The sequence below is a fragment of the Aedes aegypti genome, chromosome 3 (assembly GCF_002204515.2).
Source record: "Aedes aegypti strain LVP_AGWG chromosome 3, AaegL5.0 Primary Assembly, whole genome shotgun sequence".
NCBI classification, from domain to species: domain Eukaryota; kingdom Metazoa; phylum Arthropoda; class Insecta; order Diptera; family Culicidae; genus Aedes; species Aedes aegypti.
This window is the reverse complement of record NC_035109.1, coordinates 40,772,885-40,795,144: the sequence shown is the minus strand read 5'-3', so window position 1 is coordinate 40,795,144 and position 22,260 is coordinate 40,772,885. Positions and strand designations below refer to the sequence as shown.

At 36.1% G+C, this 22,260-nt stretch overlaps 1 protein-coding gene across 7 annotated transcripts in view; it reads left to right on the top strand.

The window, feature by feature from the left end:
• LOC5570552 (protein peste) overlaps positions 1-22,260 on the top strand; it is an 83,450-nt gene that overhangs the window by 40,746 nt on the left and 20,444 nt on the right. For 5 of the 7 annotated variants that reach the window (XM_021854041.1, XM_021854040.1, XM_021854037.1 and 2 more), the window contains 2 exons: positions 10,236-10,499; positions 10,679-10,984. In XM_021854041.1, the coding sequence (XP_021709733.1) occupies positions 10,377-10,499; positions 10,679-10,984 (429 nt within the window). In that variant the 5' untranslated portion in view covers positions 10,236-10,376. Of the gene's footprint in view, positions 1-1,147; positions 1,509-2,357; positions 2,497-10,235; positions 10,500-10,678; positions 10,985-22,260 lie in introns of those variants that run through there. The other 2 variants (XM_021854042.1, XM_001653175.3) reach the window with 2 other exon arrangements.

Sequence of the window (22,260 nt, the reverse complement as noted above, 5' to 3'; positions counted from 1 at the left end):
ATATATAGGCCTGAATATCTACAAACTTAAGTAGTTGTACATTGATGATACTTTCGATTTTCGTCAACAATATTCTCCAAACATAGGTCGCCATCTTGGATTCCAAAATGCCCATTCCGAATATACCCATATTGTATGGGTTTCCAACGGTTTCCCCAACCGGAGGTCAATAATTTCCCATAGAATTGTCAAAACTCAATATACGCCCTGCGTAAAAAAAGTGACTTAAATTGAGTTTACTTCGTAAAAAAGTGACTTAAATTGAGGTAGCGTAAAAAAAAGACTTCGTAAATTGAGGTTTTAGTGTAATAGAATTCTATGTACGTTTGATTTTTATAATCTGCTTGTTCAGATATAGCGTGCATTTGGATTTTTTTACAGAGCTAAACTTTTGGCTTACTTATGCACAATTAAAGTCACTGTAAGCCTCAAATTTTCGGAAAATGGTTCAAAACGGTGAAACATATTCAAATCAAAACGAATTGTTTAGAACGAGTTTTATGACATTGACATTGCTAGCTGCATTCGTCATGACCAGCATAAAAAAAAACTAATGAAGGTTAGTCAATTGAGAATTTAACAGTTCGCTGCACTACTTTGTTTGACAATAAATCTGAATGAGTTATTTTTATCAGCTCGATTTCTTCAATAAACCTATCGTATTTCTCGAACTAAATATTGCTGCCACAAAAACAGACCTATTATCAAAATTAGGCGGGGCGTAATGCTCATCCATTAATCATGCCTCAAACCGTTTTTGATATGTTATCGTTCACGTTGTGCGTTATATTCACTCCTAGATAAGACTAGTGTTCTCATTTCCTCGTCTCATTACAACCAAATAAAAAAAGTTCTAACCTAGATAGCTCAAATCTCTTTTCCAAAACAGCATGATCTCAGTACTTTTTAACCGATGATAAGCCCTCCACCGAATCCCAATTGGTACAAGTCTATTCGGTTGTTGTCACTTGATGTACCCGATCACAGCTTATCTGTTCCGAAGAAGGGACGCCACGGATCGATCTAACCAAACGAGCACTTCAATTCGATAAGATAATACTTAGCAGCTCCATTTCAATCCAAAAAAGGGAGAGAGTAACCAAAATATAGGATTTTGTACGAGTGCGTTGGATTCCGGGCTTAGTCGGGAAACAGTTTCCAACCCGCGAAGATCTCAAATTGTGTGCGGTTTGATCAGTTCAATCAAATTCAATTAGCGTAGTAGTTTCTATAGAGTGAATATCAGTGCAAGGAATGCATTCTTCAGTGGCGTCTTAGTTACCGGTTAGTCGTCGGTATCGTTCGGATCCCACGTTTGAAGTGTTCGGACTTAACATCAGCTGGACAAAGGCGTCTCCATTGTTGACTTATGATCGCCGTTATCACACCCACTTGAACTGATATCGGCCGGGTGATTTGTGTTTGAACTCTCTCACTCAGTAGTCTCTTGCGCTTATCGTGAGATTGTGCGTCGTCGTCGTCTTCGTTACAAGGTGATATGCAACACGGTGAGTGACCAAAACATTCGGCACGGTGTTCTTAGATCGTTAATAACAGAAGAAAATTTTCATCAAATCGGTGCTCGCCATTCGTTTTCTATAACTTAAGCTATATGTGGAAGGAGAGCTCTTACATGCTTGTAGATGAGATTCGGACAAAATTCTAGGCAGCTTTCTGAAAGAATTGTGAATTGGTGTTTCAAAACTTTTTCAGGATTCTCACAAAACCCTTTGCAGGATTTTTAAAAGATTTTGGAAGAGAATCTGATGGAACACACTACCTTATTTCACAGAATCTAGAGCAAGTATCTTACAATTCTGTGGGAGGTTCTTAGATAATCCTATAACAGTGAATAGTCTTGTCAGAACATCAATGGGATGTATTAAACATCTTGTTCGCAATATCGTTAATTGGAATTTCTACAATTTCCCTTATAGTTTGATTTTTGCTTATTGCACACTATTAGATTTTATAAATATCAGTCGAACCATTTTTGGGCATGCGAATACAGTTTGTCATTGACAACATTTGACCATGATTAATGGTATTAGAATGCGTTAATAAGGCATAATATCCTATTCAAATTAGTGCTTCAAATGCGTAGCCAGCAATACGCCGCAAAAAGGGCGCAACTCAAAATTTTTAAAATCTTATCAAAAACGCATTCCAGGATAAACGATTAACTAAAAAAATCCGTTTTCTACTTCTGTTGTATTCCATATGATTCTCACGATAAGTAAAAACCCGTTAAAATGTCTCTGATTTCCTTTGCACAAATTTACTGCACTGCACTGATACCTTCAAAAAGGCATAATTTTTCAAAAGGACCCCCACTTTATTTTTTTTGTTTTCCGCAGGCATGCAGCTTAGTCATAAAACGACTTGTGAACACCATTTCCACGGATTTTTTTCCCTAATAATAACGATCAGGGGAGCACCGTGTTCAATGTAATTTGGAGAAGAATCTCGAGAGCATTTGACGCAGCGAACGGTCAAGTGAGTATACACAGTCAGTGGAGCAGCATGGCTGTTGAACTGTAGAGAAATTGGCACAGAATGGGCCAATTGGACTGAGAGCGTTTGTGTGGGATTGCGCGCGATTCATTCGAGAGCGAAGTTCACGAATGCTCGGGAACTGCTGCATATGCGGTGTTAATTGGTCAATTGGTACAAATGTTATAATTGAATTCGAACCGGTATCTCCGGGAGGATGAGCAATGCATAGTGGCAACTAGGGAAGGAACAAAGAGTCATTTTTGATTGACTCTTGAATGGCATTTAAATGAGCATTGAGATGCAACGAGAACGACCACTTATGCGTAAACTAGATATGGGCATTATATTTACAGGACGGTGATGTCAATTCACTGCATCCAACCAGAGAAAGTTATAGATACTAATCTACATAGAAACCTTATCGAAATATAATCATGGTATTGGGTCGGTAGTCTCATTCCACTAATTTCCACGAACTAATTTTGTCTCTCTCTGTCTCTGAAAAATGTTTAAGAGGTTTTTTTTTCAAGTGGTACTTTCAGAATTGATTCAAATAATTCTATTCAAATTTCTAAAGCGATTACTTCAAGATTGTCTAAAGGACTCTTTGAGAAGTTTTGAAAGACCATCTCAAACGTCTCCCCGTCTATCTTCACACTGGGCGAACCCTATAGCGCTCTGCTGCGCCTACTAGCATGTACTTTGTATTTGAAGCATTCACCGCCAGTCCAAATTTTGTTGCTTCACGTTTCAGGCTAGTGTATAGGTTTTGCACCTTTTCAAATGCTCGGCCGACAATGTCCATATCATCTGCGAAGCAAACAAATTGACTGAATGTGTTGGACATCGTACCTCATCTGTTGAATCCGGCTCTCCGCACTACACCTTTTGGCTCAGTGTTTTTCAGCACATTCTTAATAAATATCTGGACTGTTGACAATAGGCCGTCCATGAAGCCGGCTTGATAACTCTCACGGTTTACTACAGGGGTTAAACGTTGATAGATGATATGATTTAACACTTTGTATGATACATCAAGAACGATCACTCGAAAGTTCTCATAGCCTAATTTGTCACCTTTCTAGTAGATGGAGCGTATTACCTTCTTCCACTCCTCCGGCAGCAGTTATGTTTTTCAGATTATGCCTATCAGCCGGTGCAGACAAATTGCTAATTTCTCCGGGCCCGCCTTAATGATTTCAGCTCGGATACCATCCTTACCAGCGGCCATGCACGCTCAAAAAAAGTTCTGGAAAGCGTGAACTGTCAAAAATACACCATGAACTACCATCATGTTTACGCAAAAACATGATCTAGTTCACGGTGTATTTTTGCTTGTTGACGAGTTCACGGATACGAGAACGGATTTTTTTCTGTGTGTTGTTCTTGAGCTGCTGAATAACATCCTCACAGTCTCCCGTCGTGGGAACTGGTTGGTTTTCCCATTACGCTGGGCTGAATTAGCCATCACCTTCGCTGTAATGACCCTCTAAGGCTGTGAACCGTTTCACCAATTCGTTTAACTATTAGTTAAAATTTTACATTTTGATAGTTATTTTTCCCTCAAATGGTTAAATTGAACTTCGCGGTTGACCCATTTGAGCTTTGACAGTCGAGTAGTTATTTCAGAACAAAGTTGACAGATGGTTAGTTTCACGGGAGCAGAAAACAACTTTCTAACTGTCAAGTTTAACCATGCTCCAGAGCAGGGTTATTTCTAACCGGAGGGGAAATAACTATCGAGCTGTCAAATTTTAACTAAAAGTTAAACAAATCGATGAAACGGTTCACAGCCTAAGCCTGTGTTCTCTGCGTCATTTAGGTGATTATCGCTACTTACACCAAGGTATTTATAGAAAGGTACATTGATCTAAGCAGTCAGTGGATGCGGGGAGTGATAAGCAGCGAGGGGGTAGAAAATGACAGCTGGCGAGTTGGCTGGCTGGCTACTTCCTTTCCCCTCTACTGATTGATCTCGTTTCCATGGCACAATGATTATTTTATTAAGTTTTCAAAAACATAAAAACACAAATTGAAAATGTGTGCTCTAGCAAAGACAGATTCCGAGTAGAGAGGTTAGTAAGTGTATTTTCTGGTTTAAATCCATGTCTTATTTCAATTAACTTATTCTAGAGTGTCGCGATTGGGCATTGAAACGAAATTCATATTCAAAAAGGACAATAGAAATAATAGTAGTAGAACGCTAATGGCGCTGTTCTCACAAAAGTGAATTAGTTTATTATCACCTTTAACTGTATCTTTTCATTGTTTGTTCGATGCCATGTTGTAGTGGATGATTTTAAAATTTATTTGACACTTTGAGGGCCGGTACTCAAGCTGTCAGCGCGTGGCAAACTAGATGTTGGTAACACGAACAGTAGCGACATTAGCATTCTTAGGTTAATGCTTCTACTAAAAGGACCTACATGGACTAATTCTGTTGCTGCAAATCTGATGTGAAATGGAAAATGTCAGCTTGTTTGAAACATCAATTGGCCACTGTGCTTTACTCGGTTTTATTTCGAATTAAAAACGTAGTTTTGAGCTATGGAGGTGGTTATGATTAGTAACTAAATTATATTCTTCTTTTCAGACTGTTTCTTGCAACGGTGACAGACGAAATAGAGCATAAAAATCGCTGAAATAGTGTCTCAATTTGATCGTTTTTCGGAGTTGATTCAGTAACAAATTTCTATATTTGTCAACACTGATTTTAATTTGCAGATTATCTAAATGTTTTTGTTGTACCAGAAAAAGCTACAAAATATAGTTGTTGTTTGTCGAGTCTTCGATTAATAGGTACAAAATTCAATTCTACCCACTAACATGAATTGCAACAGCTATAATGTGCATAAATGTATCATGAGGCTTAAATATTTTTATAGTATGTAACCGTACATACATACTCGTACAACAGTTCCATTGATATAGGAAATCTCAAAGAATATGTTTTTCGAGTATGGATTTCGGTTGTTTGTAACCGGCGATTACAGTTACTGTTTTATGATGTGAGAAATAATTATATTACATATTAAAGTCTTTAATTGCATCACGATCGTGTCAGCTTCTTGTGATGAAAATGTATGATCAGCACTGAATAATTGAAAGAAGTAATGCGAAAACAGAATTCTCAAACTGCGGTTGATTGACAGGAAACAGAGCGAAGTGGTTTAAGGGGAAACATGTTGCTAGGATCTCAAGGCTTGCTGACGTGATAAAGCATAACAAACCAGCCAGCTGTCTGATTGTTTTCCAATATGGCGGAATGCCCTATTTGACACATTGCACTACCTCCCTTTACCTAGACTTAACCCTTTCGATCGCATCTCATCGATCCTTTCTGTTCTTATTCCTACACATTTCGACTTGCAACACGAAGCCATTTTGGTTTCGGTCTGTATCGTTCAACGTGTTGGGCGTACCGTTCTTCAGCATTGAAGCCCAAGCTGTAATCTCCTCCAAAGGCTCCTGGCACTCTTCGTCGAACCAAACGTTCTTGAAGTATAATTCAAGCACGCAGGAGATTTGAGTGCCCGAACCCAGGTGAATACTGCCTACAGCAACTATGTCCAGACAGAAACTACGCGAGGTGGAAATTCATTACCCGATAGTTTGTTTTATTATGCCAATCTGACACACCCAAGTAACACCGAAAACATAAACCAAAATTCGAAAATATACAGTTTGTACTACAACAGTCACTAGAAAGTTTTTAAAACATGTCATGTCTCACGTAAGTCATTTTCTTGTTTTGTCAAACCTCTTAATAATGAACTTGGCTGAAGAAGTTCTACTGAGGCTTATAATTTGTTTTGTAATACAAATCCACCAGCTTGTTGTTAGGTTTGCTGAAAATGTTCTAATAATGTTTACTATGTTATAATATTTTTATGTTCTATATCCGTCTTTTTGTGTTTATCAAAACATCTATTTCATTATATGTCTTATTTCGGTTGTTTTAGACTTGTACGATTAATAAACAGTCTCAATATGTCATATTTATGTTGCATAATACATACTTTTCCAAACATATTGTGAATAAATCAAATATGTTTTTAATGTCTATTTTCAATCAAATATAAGTAATTAATGTATTATATAAAACAAGTGCAACAAAAGTGACATTTGATACTTTTGATAGTATGAATGATACACTGCCGGTCAAGAATTTTGTCATATGGTGTTTATTGAAAACTTTCAACAAATGTTTTGTGAAAATCAATATTTTAAAAGTATGCATTAATCACCGAATATCGAATTTATATAAAAAAAATATATAGTGGAGTTTGTATGCTGCAGTTTTATACGAAAAAGTGTCAACGGAATTACATAAATTTACCACAGTTGTGTTCGTACAGGGTATGCACGATTTTGTAAAAAAAAGTAAAAACAATGTAAATGGACGAAAAACTCTTCATAATCACTTGGTATAGGGCTTTATCATCAATAAAGAGATAATACAAATATTGCCGTTATATTTTTTGATAATTACCTGCAATTTAGGGATTAACGTACAACAGAAGCATAAGGCTATTAAAAATTTTGCTTTCACTATCTTTACTTATTGCGAGTGAAAGTCAAAACATGACAATGATGAATATTGCTTTCAATGCTTTTATTGATGCAGACATAGTCAAGCTGTTCAGTATTTTTTATCTTTTCTTTAAACACTTGACATGCAGTGTTTCTGAGGGACCATCTTTTTTATTCTTTTTTATTCCTATTATTTACCAAAAACTTAAGATATTCATTCTGAAGATTTTGAATTCATAAATGTAGTTGATGTGTTTCAGTATAAAATAACATTAATGAATTTATTTGTTAAATTTGATGATCCTCATTTCCAAATGTTTACTGGGTTTGATTTCACACAAGGCAAATTAAATGATTTAAAAAGGCGAGCTGTTTTTTTCGACGCAAACTTGCGTATTTCACGATAAATTTTGATTTGCATATGAATTCATTGTTGAATATCAGCCGTAAGAAGGCGTAGCGAAGCTAAGCTTGTCATCGATCGTTACACCAAGATGCCTTAGGGATAGCTTGGCAGCCTCCCCAAGTAACATTAGTAGCTAAACAACAGTTCTTTCAGCTGAAGTAAGCTTTAGAGTGGTTTGTTAAACTCCTATTCCACTAAAATGTTTGTTGGGTCAGTACGTCATCGTACATCGCATTCCATAACATCGGGCCCAGGATTGAGCCTTGAGGTACTCCCACGGTCATTCGAACGCTTTTCTGCTCCTCTTCTATGTCATACAGTAGAATCCTACCATCAAAATAGTTTTCTAGAAGCTTACACAACTGCACCGGTACCTTGAGACGGTATAGTGCGTGTGCTATTGTTTCCCAACTTGCGCTGTAACGGATGCCGCTCCTTTTATGCTCGATTGCCACCTCAGCTATCTGAACGACCGTCTGGACAGCATCCAGAGTAGATTTACCTTTCCTGAATCCAAACTGGCTGTTGGACCGGCCGTCCGCATCTTCCGTGTACGGTACTAGCCTGTTGAGGATGAACCTCTCCAACTACTTGCCCGTTGTATCTAGTAGACATGTCTGTAACACGTTGTATCTAGTAGTCTGTATGCTGACGGGTCACCTGGTGATTTCCCCGTCTTTGGTAGTAGCTCCATTTTCTGTCGCTTCCATACATTCGGGAGGATTCCTTGATCTATGCAGCGTGGTTCTGAACATGTCCTGATCCGCATTCACTGCCGCTTTTAAGGCAACATTCGGGATACCATCGGGTCCCGGTCCCTTGTTTGACGTAAATGATTTCACGATTTCTGCCACTTCTTCTCCTTCATCTGCCACATACGGCGCTGGAGGCCATGGAAGCATCACACGTTCGTGATATCACAGCAACTAAAGGCAGACAATTAATCGTTCTATAAAAATATATAAAATTTCCATAAGAAATGCAAAATTTGCCAGTAAAGAAACAAGGGTAAAATCAACAGAAAATTAAAAAATTTACATATAAAATAAAGAAGTGCATAGAAAAAACAAAATTTTCCATAAATAAAAAAAAATTGAGCAATAAGCAGATTCAAAAGTGTAGTAGAACCGACAATAATCTCACTAAAAAATATCGAATTTTACATTTAAAAACCTCAAAATGTCCCTATTTTCTTGACAAAAAGCAAGAAATAATTATTAATTTTCCACAAAAAAGCCAAAATTTGCAATAAATAAATTCGCCCTGCCAATCTTCCCGCTCTCCCCTCCCCTAAATTCTTACGTAATTAATTATCGAACTCTAAAATGCAATTACTACATCTACATACGATGATAAATTAGCTCCAATTGTGAAAACAATGCTTCAGTTTGATTGAAAATTTATGAAATCCATTACACACATTATTACTCATTATTGGAAAATTACGTTATTTTTATGGAAAGTCTTACTTAAATATTGGAATTTTCTGCAACATTTTCATGTATTGATTGTCATTTTGAATTGCTCAGTTGAGTTTGTTTATTGCAACTTTGCATTTACTGCTATTGCTCTTTTAGATTTTTTGAATGGAAACTTTTGACTTATTGTGGGCGAATTATTATTTACTTTTTGCAAATTTTGGCTTTTTTTGTGGAAAATAAATAATTATTTCTTGCTTTTTGTGAAGAAAATAGGGACATTTTGAGGTTTTTAAATGTAAAATTCGATATTTTTTAGTGAGATTATTGTCGATTTTACTGCACTTTTGAATCTATTTATTGTTAATTTTTTTTTATTTATGGAAAATTTTGTTTTTTCTATGCAATTCTTTATTTTTTATGTAATTTTTTTTTATGGAAATTTTATATTTTTTTATGGGACGTTAATATTTTAGCCTACCTACGACGCTACTCAACAGAGACAACGGCAATACATGGCTATTCAACTTGGTACCTACTAATCGTTGCCGTGATGTACATTTCAGCATTTAAAGTTTCAACAAAAGAAGGATGGAATGTACCTAAAAGCTCGTAAATTTTAAGTTAAAAAAAAATAATGGGTCTTCTCCAAAACTAGAAGAGTTTTTTTGAGAACTTGTGAGAAAATGGTGCAAAAATATCTAGAAACTAAAAAGTTATCGCGATATGAATATTTTGTTGACGGTTAAAAATGAAGCTGCCGGTAGAGGGGTTAATCAAGTTTTGTCCTAGAAATTGACTTCAAAGAATCACAACTATGGGACGACTGCAAGGCAATTGCATTTCAAAGGACATTTTTGATTTTTGAAGCTCTCCACAATTACCAAAAAAGTCGCTCACTTTTTATAAAAACTATTTCAATTTTCTTTTGGGAATTATGCATATCGTCCATCATGCCTAATGTCCATTATGCCAAGCATCCATTATGCCACACGTCCATTATGCCTATCGTATTTATGCCTATCGTACTTATGCCTAACGTCCTTATGCTTAACGTATTTATGTCTAACGTCGTGCACCCTTATTGTCACATGATTATGCTATATTTGAATTAACTGCATCGAAGATCTGCCTCTCAACTAGGTCCACAAATTGATTGAAATGATTCTGCTGCTTGTGAGTAACATTGGATTCTACTTCTTACAGTAGGTTATCCTACTGAGAAATCCACTGTCACGTTCAAGCCAATCAAACTCAAACCCATTTTGCGCAAAATGATCCGTTCCGAATCTTTTTTTTGCTCCACCTACCAACATACTCCAACCATAAAACTAACTAACAGCCGCGTCGTTTTTTTTTCTTTCCATTTTTGTTGCTTCCAGATCTCAACCACATCACATCCTTCCCGCATCGTGAACATACGCCGTCCAGTTTGGGACGTACAATCATCCGAACAGCAGCAGCAGTGTTTTGTTTAGCTTAGGTCGTTAGTTTTTACACAATTAGGCACTAAAATTACCAGCATGCATTTCAAAGAGGTCTGCAACCGTCGATGCATTCTGACGTCGGGCGGAATCTTTCTGCTGACATTCGGAGTGTTCTTCACCTTCTGCTTCCACGCCGTCTTCCGGGACATTCTCTACGAGGTAAGTCGCCGTTTCGATCGTTTGATGTGTCACCGTGCACCGTGTGAGGTTTGGATTTGATGATCGAGTCCACTGTTCGATGTCATCGACAAATTAACCCCTATTAGCGCAATCGAGCAACACGGTAGAAATTAGAGTGTGTGACGACGAGAGTAACCGTTCCAATGCCACCCCCCTAGGAACTGAAACTCCGCCCCACGTCGCGAGGGTATGACGCATGGGTCTCGCCTCCGTTCCCACTTTCGATGGACGTGTACTTCTTCAACTGGACAAATCCGGAGGACCTGAAGAATCACAGCACCAAACCGATCCTGGAGGAACTGGGTCCGTATCGGTTTACCGAGCGACCGGAAAAGGTGGACATTGAATGGCACGATCACAACTCGACGGTCAGCTATCGGAAGAAGAGCGTGTACTTCTTCGATGAGGAAGGAAGCAACGGTACGCTTGATGATGTGATAAGCAGTATCAACGTGGTAGCACTGGTGAGTAGAACAACCCGAGACGATTCGATTATCTAAATATTCAATATAATCCAAATTATATTAAATAATGTTGTCAACAACATGTTATGATATAACTTTCTTACGTTGTCTTTTTGCATTTCTGCGATGTAAAAATTATAAAATTGATGTGTGAAAAGTTACAACAAACGTAAAAATAATTTGTTATCATCAATTGATAATTCTCATATAAAATTTTGATCCCATCAATTTCTGGTTCGATTACTGTTAACTTGATAAAAAATATCGTATAATCAGTTTTCATTTTGTTTCAATTTTCTGCTCGGGAAGCATGACTCGCAGCGCTAATTTGAAACAGATCGCATTGATGGGTCGTCTAAAATTGCGCAATATCATATTTTTTGTGATATCATTGATCTGTGGCAATCATGATTTGACGGATTCATTGGGTCAGGCGTCTACCGACAGGTGCTATTGTAATGCTTGGATCTTTTAGAACGTAGTAAATGATGCCGTAAAATTCGAGCTTGACGAATTAGAACGTTTTCACGTTAAAACTAATTAACACAGGAATATGAAAGATTCGCCCAAATCGGACGAAACCCGTTTCAGTGTTCCACTCAGAAATTGTTTCGGCTCGTGTGGACGTTTAGTTCTCCGTACAATTTGTTTGTTAGATGGTTTATCATGTATATAGTTTAGTTTCTACAAAAACAGTTTTGTAATGAGTGAGTCATATTCCCTTTTCGAAATGCGGGCAATGGAGAATCCATAGAATTAAAACCTCAATGAAATCACATGAACCACAAAACTCCGGGAATCACTGCAAATAAATGCTCATTTTTTGCGTCATCACTGGTTAAGTGATTTTGTGGACTAGCAGCGATGAGCTTGGTACATATCTAATCTCTATGGACTCTATCTCTATTGACGATGTTTGGTGTATTCGCTGCTGTCGTCGGTTTGTATTTTCAAGGCAACCCGCAGATTTCCACCGTATATTTTGCAATTCTGTTAACATGAGTAAGCGTACGATCAGGCAACTGTTTGACCGACTGCCAAAGTTCGTTACTGCAACACTATATTTCTTCGCATGTTTTAAATGATCTTGGAAAGTCTAGTGAATATGTGATAGTTATTATTGCAAATTCTGTGGCGGGAGTATTTGTACGATTTTCGTGCAATAATTGTAGCAAGGGAGAGCAGACTTTTCAAAATTTAACCCCCCAGCGCCCAGTGTCACCTCTAGGTGACACCTGTTTTGTTTTGCTTGTCAAAAATCTAATTCTTCTTTGATTTCCGTGAAATCAGTTGTAAATGAAAACTTTACTTATCTAGTTTAATTTTTGCTTAAAGTGGTCCACATCAATCCGGAGTGGCCACCGGGAATCGACTGTAAGCAGAAAAAGTCCATTTTCTGTTTTCTATTATAACAGGAAATCAAAACGACATTTTATTTCAAAACAAACGTGGTTTGCATTGTTTTCAACTGTGCTTCAAATATATTTGGGGTATTAAATTATTGGACACAGTATGTTCTTGTTATTCAGATTTTTTTCTTTTCTGACAAATTTTCGTCTATGCATTTAACATGGCAATGGATTGCAATAATATTCAGAAAGTAACTGTAAGAAGCGTAAGATCGTAAGATGTCGAGAAAAATCAGAAATGGCCACCGCGGTCTTTATTACCCGAGGAGGAAAGAATAACTCGCCAATAACTTAGGGGGCGTCCACAAATTACGTAACGCTATAGGGGGAGGGGGGAGTAGGCTCAAGCGTTACGGCTCATACAAAAAATTGAAATTTTTCATACAAAAAGCGTTACGGACGGGGGGGAGGGGGTCGAAATTTTCCAAATTTCGCGTTACGTAATAAATGGACGCTGCCTTATGCATACTATATTTTGGTATCATAACACAATTAGGTATTGTTCAGTTATCAATACCTCATTTTGGTATTATAATGGTATTTGAAAAAAATGTTTAAAACAATTCAAAATACTTCATTTTGGTATTCGACAGCTATTGAGGACTGCTGGAGGTATTGAACTAGTATTGAAAAATTTCACTTTTATATGAAAATCCATCAAGTATTATTTAGGTATTACAATACCTGATCTAGTTATTAGCTTGGTATTTGTAGAATATGCAGAAGGTATTATTTGAGATATTTTACCTCTTATGCAGGGCTCATTCATACCTCATTCAGGTTGTAAGTATTGGAAATTATCTGGTATGGAATACCTCAATTTGGTATTCAGTAGTTATTTTCTTCTGCTCGGGTATAGTACCCAGAACCTGTTTTGGGAAGCAGCTCGGGGTCCCAAAAGACGACTTCCATCCAGAATGAGTCGAAAAAGAAATAAACATCGTACTCGATAGCCTTCGATTTGGATTAAATTTTGCACATGTTTTTGCTATGGTAGAATAAGTGTTCTGCATAGAAAAAAATATCATTTTGACTCAAGAATAACTTTTGAAAATTGCCTATAAATTTTTTGCAAGCAAATTATTAGAAAAAATTCTAACTCCGAAACTGTTGATTTAGAGAAAAATTTTCTATGAAGAAGTTGTAGTGAACTATTTGGACTATAAGAAAAAAAAACACTGAAAAAATAATTTAATTATTTTCATAAAAAAAAACAAAAATAAAACTTAAATTTTTAATTACGCAAAACCCCATTTTCAATATTTTTTAATTTTCATCATAGAATCTTGATAGTAAACAGATGTTTGGGACAATGTTTGATGATGGAGAAATTTTTAATAAAAAGTTTTTCTAAGAATAACTTTTGGTCGATTTTTAAAATTTTGATTTTTTGACAAAATAAATACGTTCTGACGATAAAAAAAGAATCTTGAAATTATTCCCATAATGATTATATGAATAGTTTCTCTAGAAGTAACAATTTTCGAATTATATCGAGTTTAATGCAAATATATAATTCGAGAATGGCTACTTCTAGAGAAATTATCGTTATAATCATTATGGTTTACAATCAACAATAACAAAAAAAAAATGAATATCGGTCAAAAGTTGTTATTAGAAAAACTTTTTTACTGAAAACTTCTCCATCATGAAACGTTGTCCCAAACATCTGTTTACTATCAAGATTCTATGGTGAAAATTTAAAGAAAATATTGAAAAAAGGGGTTTATGTGTAATTTAAAACTGAGGTTTTATTTTTGAATTTTTCATTAAAAAAAAAATCAAATATTTTTTCAGCTTGTATTTCTTTCTTGTAGGCCAAACAGTTCACTACAACTTCTTCATAGAACAATGTACGTTATTAAATTCTTATTATTATCAATATGTCAATATTATCGAGAGAACAAACAGTAAATCATAAAATATTGTTTTATTACATGCCATATATGCCATATATAGGGACATCTATTTCATATATAATGCTTTTGAAAGCGATGACATGGACCGGTTCAATAATTTACATATATTTGTTGTAAATGACGATTGGTTTCGTTATGGTCAATATTGTTGAAGGTTCAAAAGTGTACTAGGCCCATCAATCTGTTAAACAAATATGTAACAATATCAACATTACACTTCTACTCAATAAAATAAAGAACAAAAGTAGAAGTAAGTTTACAGGGCTACCTCGCTGGTCACTTCAATCGCAGTTGCTCTGAACTTTAACTATATCACCCTAGCTCGATGATCCGTTCAATATTGCGATTTGACTGTAGAATCATAAACAAGATTTGTTTGATTTTATAATGGCAGATTTGTTCAAACCGTTTCATAAACAAATCAACCGGTTCAAAAAGTTACACATAACAGTTGTACGACTAAACTACTTTCTACTAAATTATAACAGCAAACTTTAGCTGCCGTTCTGAAATAAAAATGATAAACGTCTAAACAGCGTTGCACAAGTTTTCCTACATGCCAGCTTAAAAGTGAATCGGTACAATGAACCGGTTTAAAAACAACACATTTCAGTAGAACGAATAATCTGCTATCAATTGATAACAGTAAACTTCACGGGTTATTTTCTGAAATGATTTTACCGGTTCACAAGTGCATCTGTGAAATGAATCGGTTCAAAAAGTTACAATTATAGCAGCAAACTTTGGCTGTTATCTTCTTCTTATTCGGTTATCTAAAAATTATTGATTTTACCGGTTCGAAAGTGAACCAGTAAACCGAAGCGGTTTATCAAAAAACAAGATTTATTATTTCACAAAAAATCAAATTTTAATTTTGATTCAATCAATATGTATAATGAATCGGCTCATCAAATAACAAGATATAACATTACACGTTGATTCTCATTATTTTAAAAATACGCCCAACTGAAGAAGAACCACTAACTGCATAAGTTTCTTATATGCTGGCTCAAAAGTAAATCGGTAAAATGAACCGGTTCAAAACATGACACATTTCAGTCGAACGACTTTTCTTCCGTTAAAATAAAACATTTTTTCTAATTATCTTGTATAAAATATTTTACCGGTTCAAAAATGAATCGGTAAAATGAACCGGTGCAATAAGTTACACATTACATTTGTAGGATTAATCTTCTATCAAATGTTAACAGTTAACTTCACGGAATATTTTCTGAAATAGAAATATTTTTTTCAACTGGTTCAAAAGTGAATCAGTAGAATGAAACGGTTCAAAAAGTTACACATTCGAGTTTACGATTAAACTACTACCAAATTATAGCAGCAAACTTCAGCGGTTATCTCCTGAAATAAAAAAAAATGATTTTGCCGGTTCGAAAGTGAACCGGTAAATTGAACCGGTTAATCAAAAAACAAGATTAAGCATAAAGTTTCACCTCCCGTTGGAATTATTTTTTTTATTTAAAACAGTTCACTTTTGGGCGCTGGAGGGTTAAGTATCGGGAGAAATGGGTGATCAAATACCCTAGGGGCCTAGATAGCCGTAGCGGTAAACGCGCAGCTATTCAGCAAGACCAAGCTGAGGGTCGTGAGGTTCGAATCCCACCGGTCGAGGATCTTTTCGGGTTGGAAATTTTCTTGACTTCCCAGGGCATCAAGTATCTTCGTACCTGCCACACGATATACGCATGCAAAAATGGTCATTGGCATAGTAAGCTCTCAGTTAATAACTGTGGAAGTGCTCATTAAAACACTCATTAACACACAAGCTGAGAAGCAGGCTCTGTCCCAGTGGGGACGTAACGCCAGAAAGAAGAAGAAGGGTGATCAAATTATGAAGGGTATATTTCGGGCATTATTCTGAACTGTCATCGATGTGGGAACGGCTATGGAAATTTCTTCAAACATCTTATCCAGAATCTTTTAGTAGTTTCCTCTAGTTATTCTACTTTGGGTTTTTTTTCAGGTATCCATGGGTTATACTTACTAGGGATTTCAATAACTTCTCTAAAAAAATAATCTACAGATTGAACTATAAATTCCTCCGATGAACATCCTTCAGGCATACCTTCAGGAATTCATCCTGGCACTCTTCCAGAGATTCCTCTAAAGATTTTCCACAAATTATTCATGATTTCTCCTACTGATTTCTTCAACGATCACTCAAAAACAATCCTCAAGTGATTTCTTCAGTAATTCTTCAGGGCTTACTCCAACGCTGTCCTCAAGGATTGTACCCCGTTTGGCATAAAGTCGTTTGGCATAAGGTCGTTTGGCATAAAGCCGTTTGGCATAAAGTCGTTTGGCATAATGGTCGTTTGGCATAATGGCCGTTTGGCATAATGGTCATTTGGCATAATGGCCGTTTGGCATAATGATTGACTTAAAATAAATTTCGGGATGTTTTAAGCTTTTACCGAGATCAATTCGGTGGTTGCCCATAGCAAAACATTTTGGTAGGTTCTAAAGAGAATGTTCGTTAAGAGAATTTCCAAGCCAAGAATTTCAAAAATTGTTGATATTAGAGAGCATTACTAAACAAAACTTGTGACGGGTCTCTACATCTCAATACATAGAGTATTTTTGAGCTTGTTGCGAGATACATATTTGAAAACAGTAAGTTGGCAAAGAAAGTTCGCAGTTATTTATCAAGGGAATGCTCATATAATATTTCGCTGCAGATCAAGCTCTGTCCCAGTTTTGACGTAACACTCGATGAAAATTCCTTGATGAAAGAATGGAAGTATCAAAAGCTCTAATCCAAAAATCTATCAATGCGACTTAATGCAAAAATAGCCTGTATACGAGAGCAGATTATTTTTCATTTAAAATGTTTAAGGCTCTAACGCAAAAAAAAAATCTGTTCACAGCATAGCTCAAATGAACAACACATCTTTAAAAGAGAACATTTGTGGCAAATCTTTTCAAGGGATCAATATAAATTCTAATGTTGGAAGTGTACATCAAAAACACCGTCTATTATCGAGAGAAGGGAAAATTTGTGATTGAAATAATATTTTTTCCAGCATATCTCGGAAGGAGATCACGCGTTTGCCCCAAAAAAAGTATATGGCAGATTCTAAAGTAATTATCGTTCTAACAACACATCTGGCAAGAAATGATAAAACAACAAAATATGAAAATGGTAAACATTTGGCTTTTCTAAATAATAAATTTTAATACAGTTTAAAAATAAAGAACAGCCAATTTTTAAAAGAAGGCAAAATTTATAATTAAACCAATAGAAGAATGGACGCCAAAATATATTGCGGCATAATAAAACCAAAAGACATAAAAACAGTGCGTTCAGAATCATCAATATGATTGTGCTACTTTTTCCCGAATGTAATTTCCCCGAATGACTGGTTTACTCGAAAAGTGGTGACGAGAAAGAACGATAAACAGTCAAAAGAAGGAAGTATTCTGTCATTCTCGGCTATACACATATTGGCAAAAATGCTGAGGACGGTAAAACTCGAAAGAATCGCCAATTAAATAAAGAAGGGTGCATATTAGATGGTCAGTTCGTTCACCACCCTGAAATGCATATAGTTCCGACAATTATGAGTGATAAAAACTTTTCGGGGAAGTGGACTTGTCAGGGAAACGGGATATTCGGGAAACTGACAACTGGGAACTAGAGTTCGGGGAAACGACATTCGAGGAAAAGTAGCACAACCCATCGAAGTAACTGCAGTAATCGATTTTTCTTTTCGCTGATAATTAATAAGAACAAAGTTGTCGATTGCTGCCCTTTTGTCAGTTGGAAACGAAAAAATACTTAAAAAATATAGCTAAAAAGAACAACAAAGAAAGGAGAAATTTATTCAAATTTTACATCAACAATGATCATACCTATAATTATTATTACATCATATTTAGAAAAAATAGAACAATTAAAAGAAGGGTAAATTTGTGCTAAATATATAAAAAATCTTCAGTGCAAAAATGTGTTCCAATAGCGAAACTCAAAAGAAGAATTAATATTCTAAAGAAGGGTAATTTCTGGATAAATAATTAAATACTATTGGCAACAACTTTCCTAATATGGGGACGGACCTGGTGTAGTGGTTAGAACACTCGCCTCTCACGCCGAGGACCTGGGATCGAATCCCATCCCCGACATAGTCACTTTTGACGTAAAAAGTTATAGTGACGACTTCCTTCGGAAGGGAAGTAAAGCCGTTGGTCCCGAGATGAACTAGCCCAGGGCTAAAAATCTCGTTAATAAAGTCAAACCAACCAACTTTCCTAATATGCTTAAATTTATTCAATAGCGAATGATTGTTGAATAAAGTGTCATTTTGTATCAATTGACTCCAAAACAAGCCTGATGTCATCAGAAAAATTCAATAGAAACGTAAAAACGAAAAATTGAGAAATTCTTGGTTTCAAACTCATTATGCCAAACGACTATTATGCCAAACGACTTTATGCCAAATGACCATTATGCCAAACGACTTTATGCCAAACGGCTTTAGGCCAAACGACTTTATGCCAAATGACCTACCACCGTCTTCAAGATTTCTTTCCAAAGTGTCCTTCAGGACTTCCTCTAGAAGTTGGTTACAAGGATTCGATCACGGATTACCCAGGAATCACATCACGAATTCTTTGAAAATCTTATCCAGGGATTCCTCAAGATACTGACCTGAACCTGAAATTCCCCAGGGATATCACCAGGACTTTGGTCAGGGCTTCCTGCTAGGATTACTCCTTACCTTACCTTACCAGAAGTTCTGTCAGAAATTCCACCAGGTATTTGTTCAGCGATTCTTTCTAGTGATTTTTCTTCATATTCCTCTGAAGATTAATCTAACAATTCCCTAAGGGATTTCTTCAGTGATTCAACCAATGCTTCCTTCAAGAATTTCACCATAAAATCCTCCAAAGATTTATTTGAGAATTCCTCCAGCGAACCCAGTCAACATTTTGGTTGGTATAACTCTTGTTATACATAATTCTATATGATTCAATTTAATCGTATAGAATGCATGAAAAGGTTATATACCTACCAAAGTGGAAGCTATATGCATACTTGGCACGATTTTTTCAGATTTTCTGGGATCAGATATACGATGCCACGAAATTTTGATGAAGATAAAAAACAACGTTTCCACCAATCCCCGAACACCAGACGGATTAAGAACCTGACACCATACCACTGCACCACTAAGGGTTACATTAATGTTGGCAAATAATCACCTAACTGGTGAAATTCCTTGAAGAATTCCTGATAGAATCCCTAGAGAAACTTTTGATAGAATTCGTGGGGGAATTCCAAGTGGAATATATAAAATAACTGCTAATGAAATCCTTGGAGGAATTCCTGATGAAATCCTTAATGTTGACAAATAATCACCTAACTTTAATGATATTTCATGTACAGTGACACTTGCTTTGTCGTTCTTTGAGGCCCATTGGCAGACACCAAGTTCGTGTGGCAATTTTTGCAAATTTATTGCGATTTCATATGAAGCTTTCTGGAATGATATATGATCTGTCTGTTTATACAACTTAAAGCGATATGTTGCACTATTTACGACATATTTTGCTTTCAACACAGATTGCCGTTTATGAATCGTATTGGGGATTTATATACAAGTTGTGTTGATATTGATAACGCCTTATTTGGCATCATGTGCGATTCTGATTATCGACGTACAAATATGTGATTTTGGATGCTTATTCTTATACGATACGTGGTTCACTGGGAAACTTCAGGAATTCCTAAACAGATTCTTTCAGGATTCTATTCCTGCGATTCCACCAGAAATTTCTCTAGGAATTCTTAAAGTGCTCAAGGAAACCACCCCAAGAAATTACTACAGCCATCAAAAATCCTACCAGGAAATCCTCCTATCAAAAATCTTCCATTGCGTCTTCTGGTGTTCCCTAGAAATTCCTCCACAGTTTCTTCCAAAAAATTCTTCCAGGAATTGATTCTACACGATTTTCTTTAGAAATTCCTTCAAAAATTTCTACAGGAAAGCATGCAGAGATTTACTGATTCTACCCAGAATCTCTCCAAAGATTCACCAAGGAATTCCTCCAGGGATTCCACCAAGATTTTTTTTTAAGGATTCCACCAGGAAGCCTATAGACTTTTCACCAGAAATACTGCAAAAGTATTCAACAGAAATTTCTTTGGAGATTCCGCTTGTAATTTTTTTAAGGTTCGCCAAGGAATACTCCGGGGATTCTTTTATAAATTTCTCCAGTATTTCTCTCAATGATTCTTACTTGTATCCTTGAAGGGACCCTACGGGGCATTCGTCCCAGGATTTATTCAGGAATTACTTCAACAATCTACCAGAAATTCCTTCGAGGATTTCTAAAGATTCCATCAATATCTTCAAGTATTTTTTGCAACTTTTTTCCAAAAAATTCATCAAGAATCCCTTAGAGAACAATTTAGAAATTCTTTCATGGATTGCTTTAAAAGTTCTTCAATAGATATATTGAGAAATTTCACCAGGGAATTCTTTGGGAAATTATCCAGTGATTTCTTTGGTAATTCCTTCAACGGTTGCTCAAGAAATCGCTCCATGGATTTTTCCAGAAACTTATCTAGGTTATTTCAGGGATTCAACCTGAAGGCATTCAGAAAAATGCTTTGTTCAATCCTCCGAGTAAATATCAGTGTTATCCCTAGTTGAATGATATTTTGGAATTTTGTGAAAGCTTCCTAAAAGAATTCCTAGAGTATAGAAAGGGAGAATTTCTATTTCTTCGCGGAGTTCCTGGTAGATTTTCAGAAAAAAATCTTATGGACTCTTTGGATTTTTTTTTGGGTAATTAACTGGAGGAACTTCTGATTACCCTGAATTAACTCTAAGAAGAGAAATCCTAGTAAAACTTTCGAAGTAATTTCTGGTAGAGCCTCTGACGAAACTCTGGAAGATTTTTCTGGTGGAAATTCTGGCGGAACTCTGGAGATATTTCCAGTGTTAACCCTGGAAGAACTGGGTGTCTATCCATCTGGGAAAAGCGGGAAAAACCCTGGAATTACAAATGACGGGGCAAAATACGGGAAATATCCGGAAAATGGTAAAACATACTGGGAAAAATAAGTAGAAAATTTTGCCAAGGGATGCACGACTGAGTTGCTAGAGAACCAGTTAACGGCATATTTTTAGCCAAAAATATCGTAGGTTTCAAAGATATGATGATCTTTAGCAGTTTCGTCACAATTGTTACAAATTCCTTATGAAATGCTCTGTGAATTTCTGACTGAAAATATTAGGCACATCAAAGGAGTTATTGGAAAAAAATCATGGAGATCGTTGAAAAGTGTCCAGCTAGAAGAGTACTTGGGGATTCCTGGCAAGCGTTTTGATGAGATGCTTAATAATTTTCTATTAAGATTCAAGGCTTTGATTTTTGATGATATGTTTTCAAGAATCTTAAATGGCATCGAGGCGAAAATTGACCAGTAACTTGAAAGTTCTTTGGAAAACCACTGAAAAGAATTCGTGCATTCCAAATAAGATTTTTAATAGATTCTAAAAAAGAGTTTTGCGGGTTTTTCTTTGAATTTTGATCAAATTCCTAGTGATTGGAGAAAAACTGAGTTAGAAGCTTCTGGGAAATTTCATTGGAGATCTAAGTGCCACTTAGTAAGTGGTTTACCAATGGAATTCTGGACACATTCATTAAGAAGAGCTTTATGGGAGATTCTCGGAGGAAATGATATAGATTCTTGAAGAAGTCTTGTTTATTCTATTAGCTTGAGTAATCCGTGATCTATGACAATATCCTTGTGAGGTCCCTGCCGATATTTGGTATGGGTTTTTGCAGAGCTACTGCGCATTCTTACTGCTATTATCAGTGTGCTGCTTGTGAGATCCTTAACGAATTCAAGGATGGCTTTTGAATGAATAAATGACAGGGTTCTCCAAGTATTCTTGGGAAGATTTTTGTTTATTTC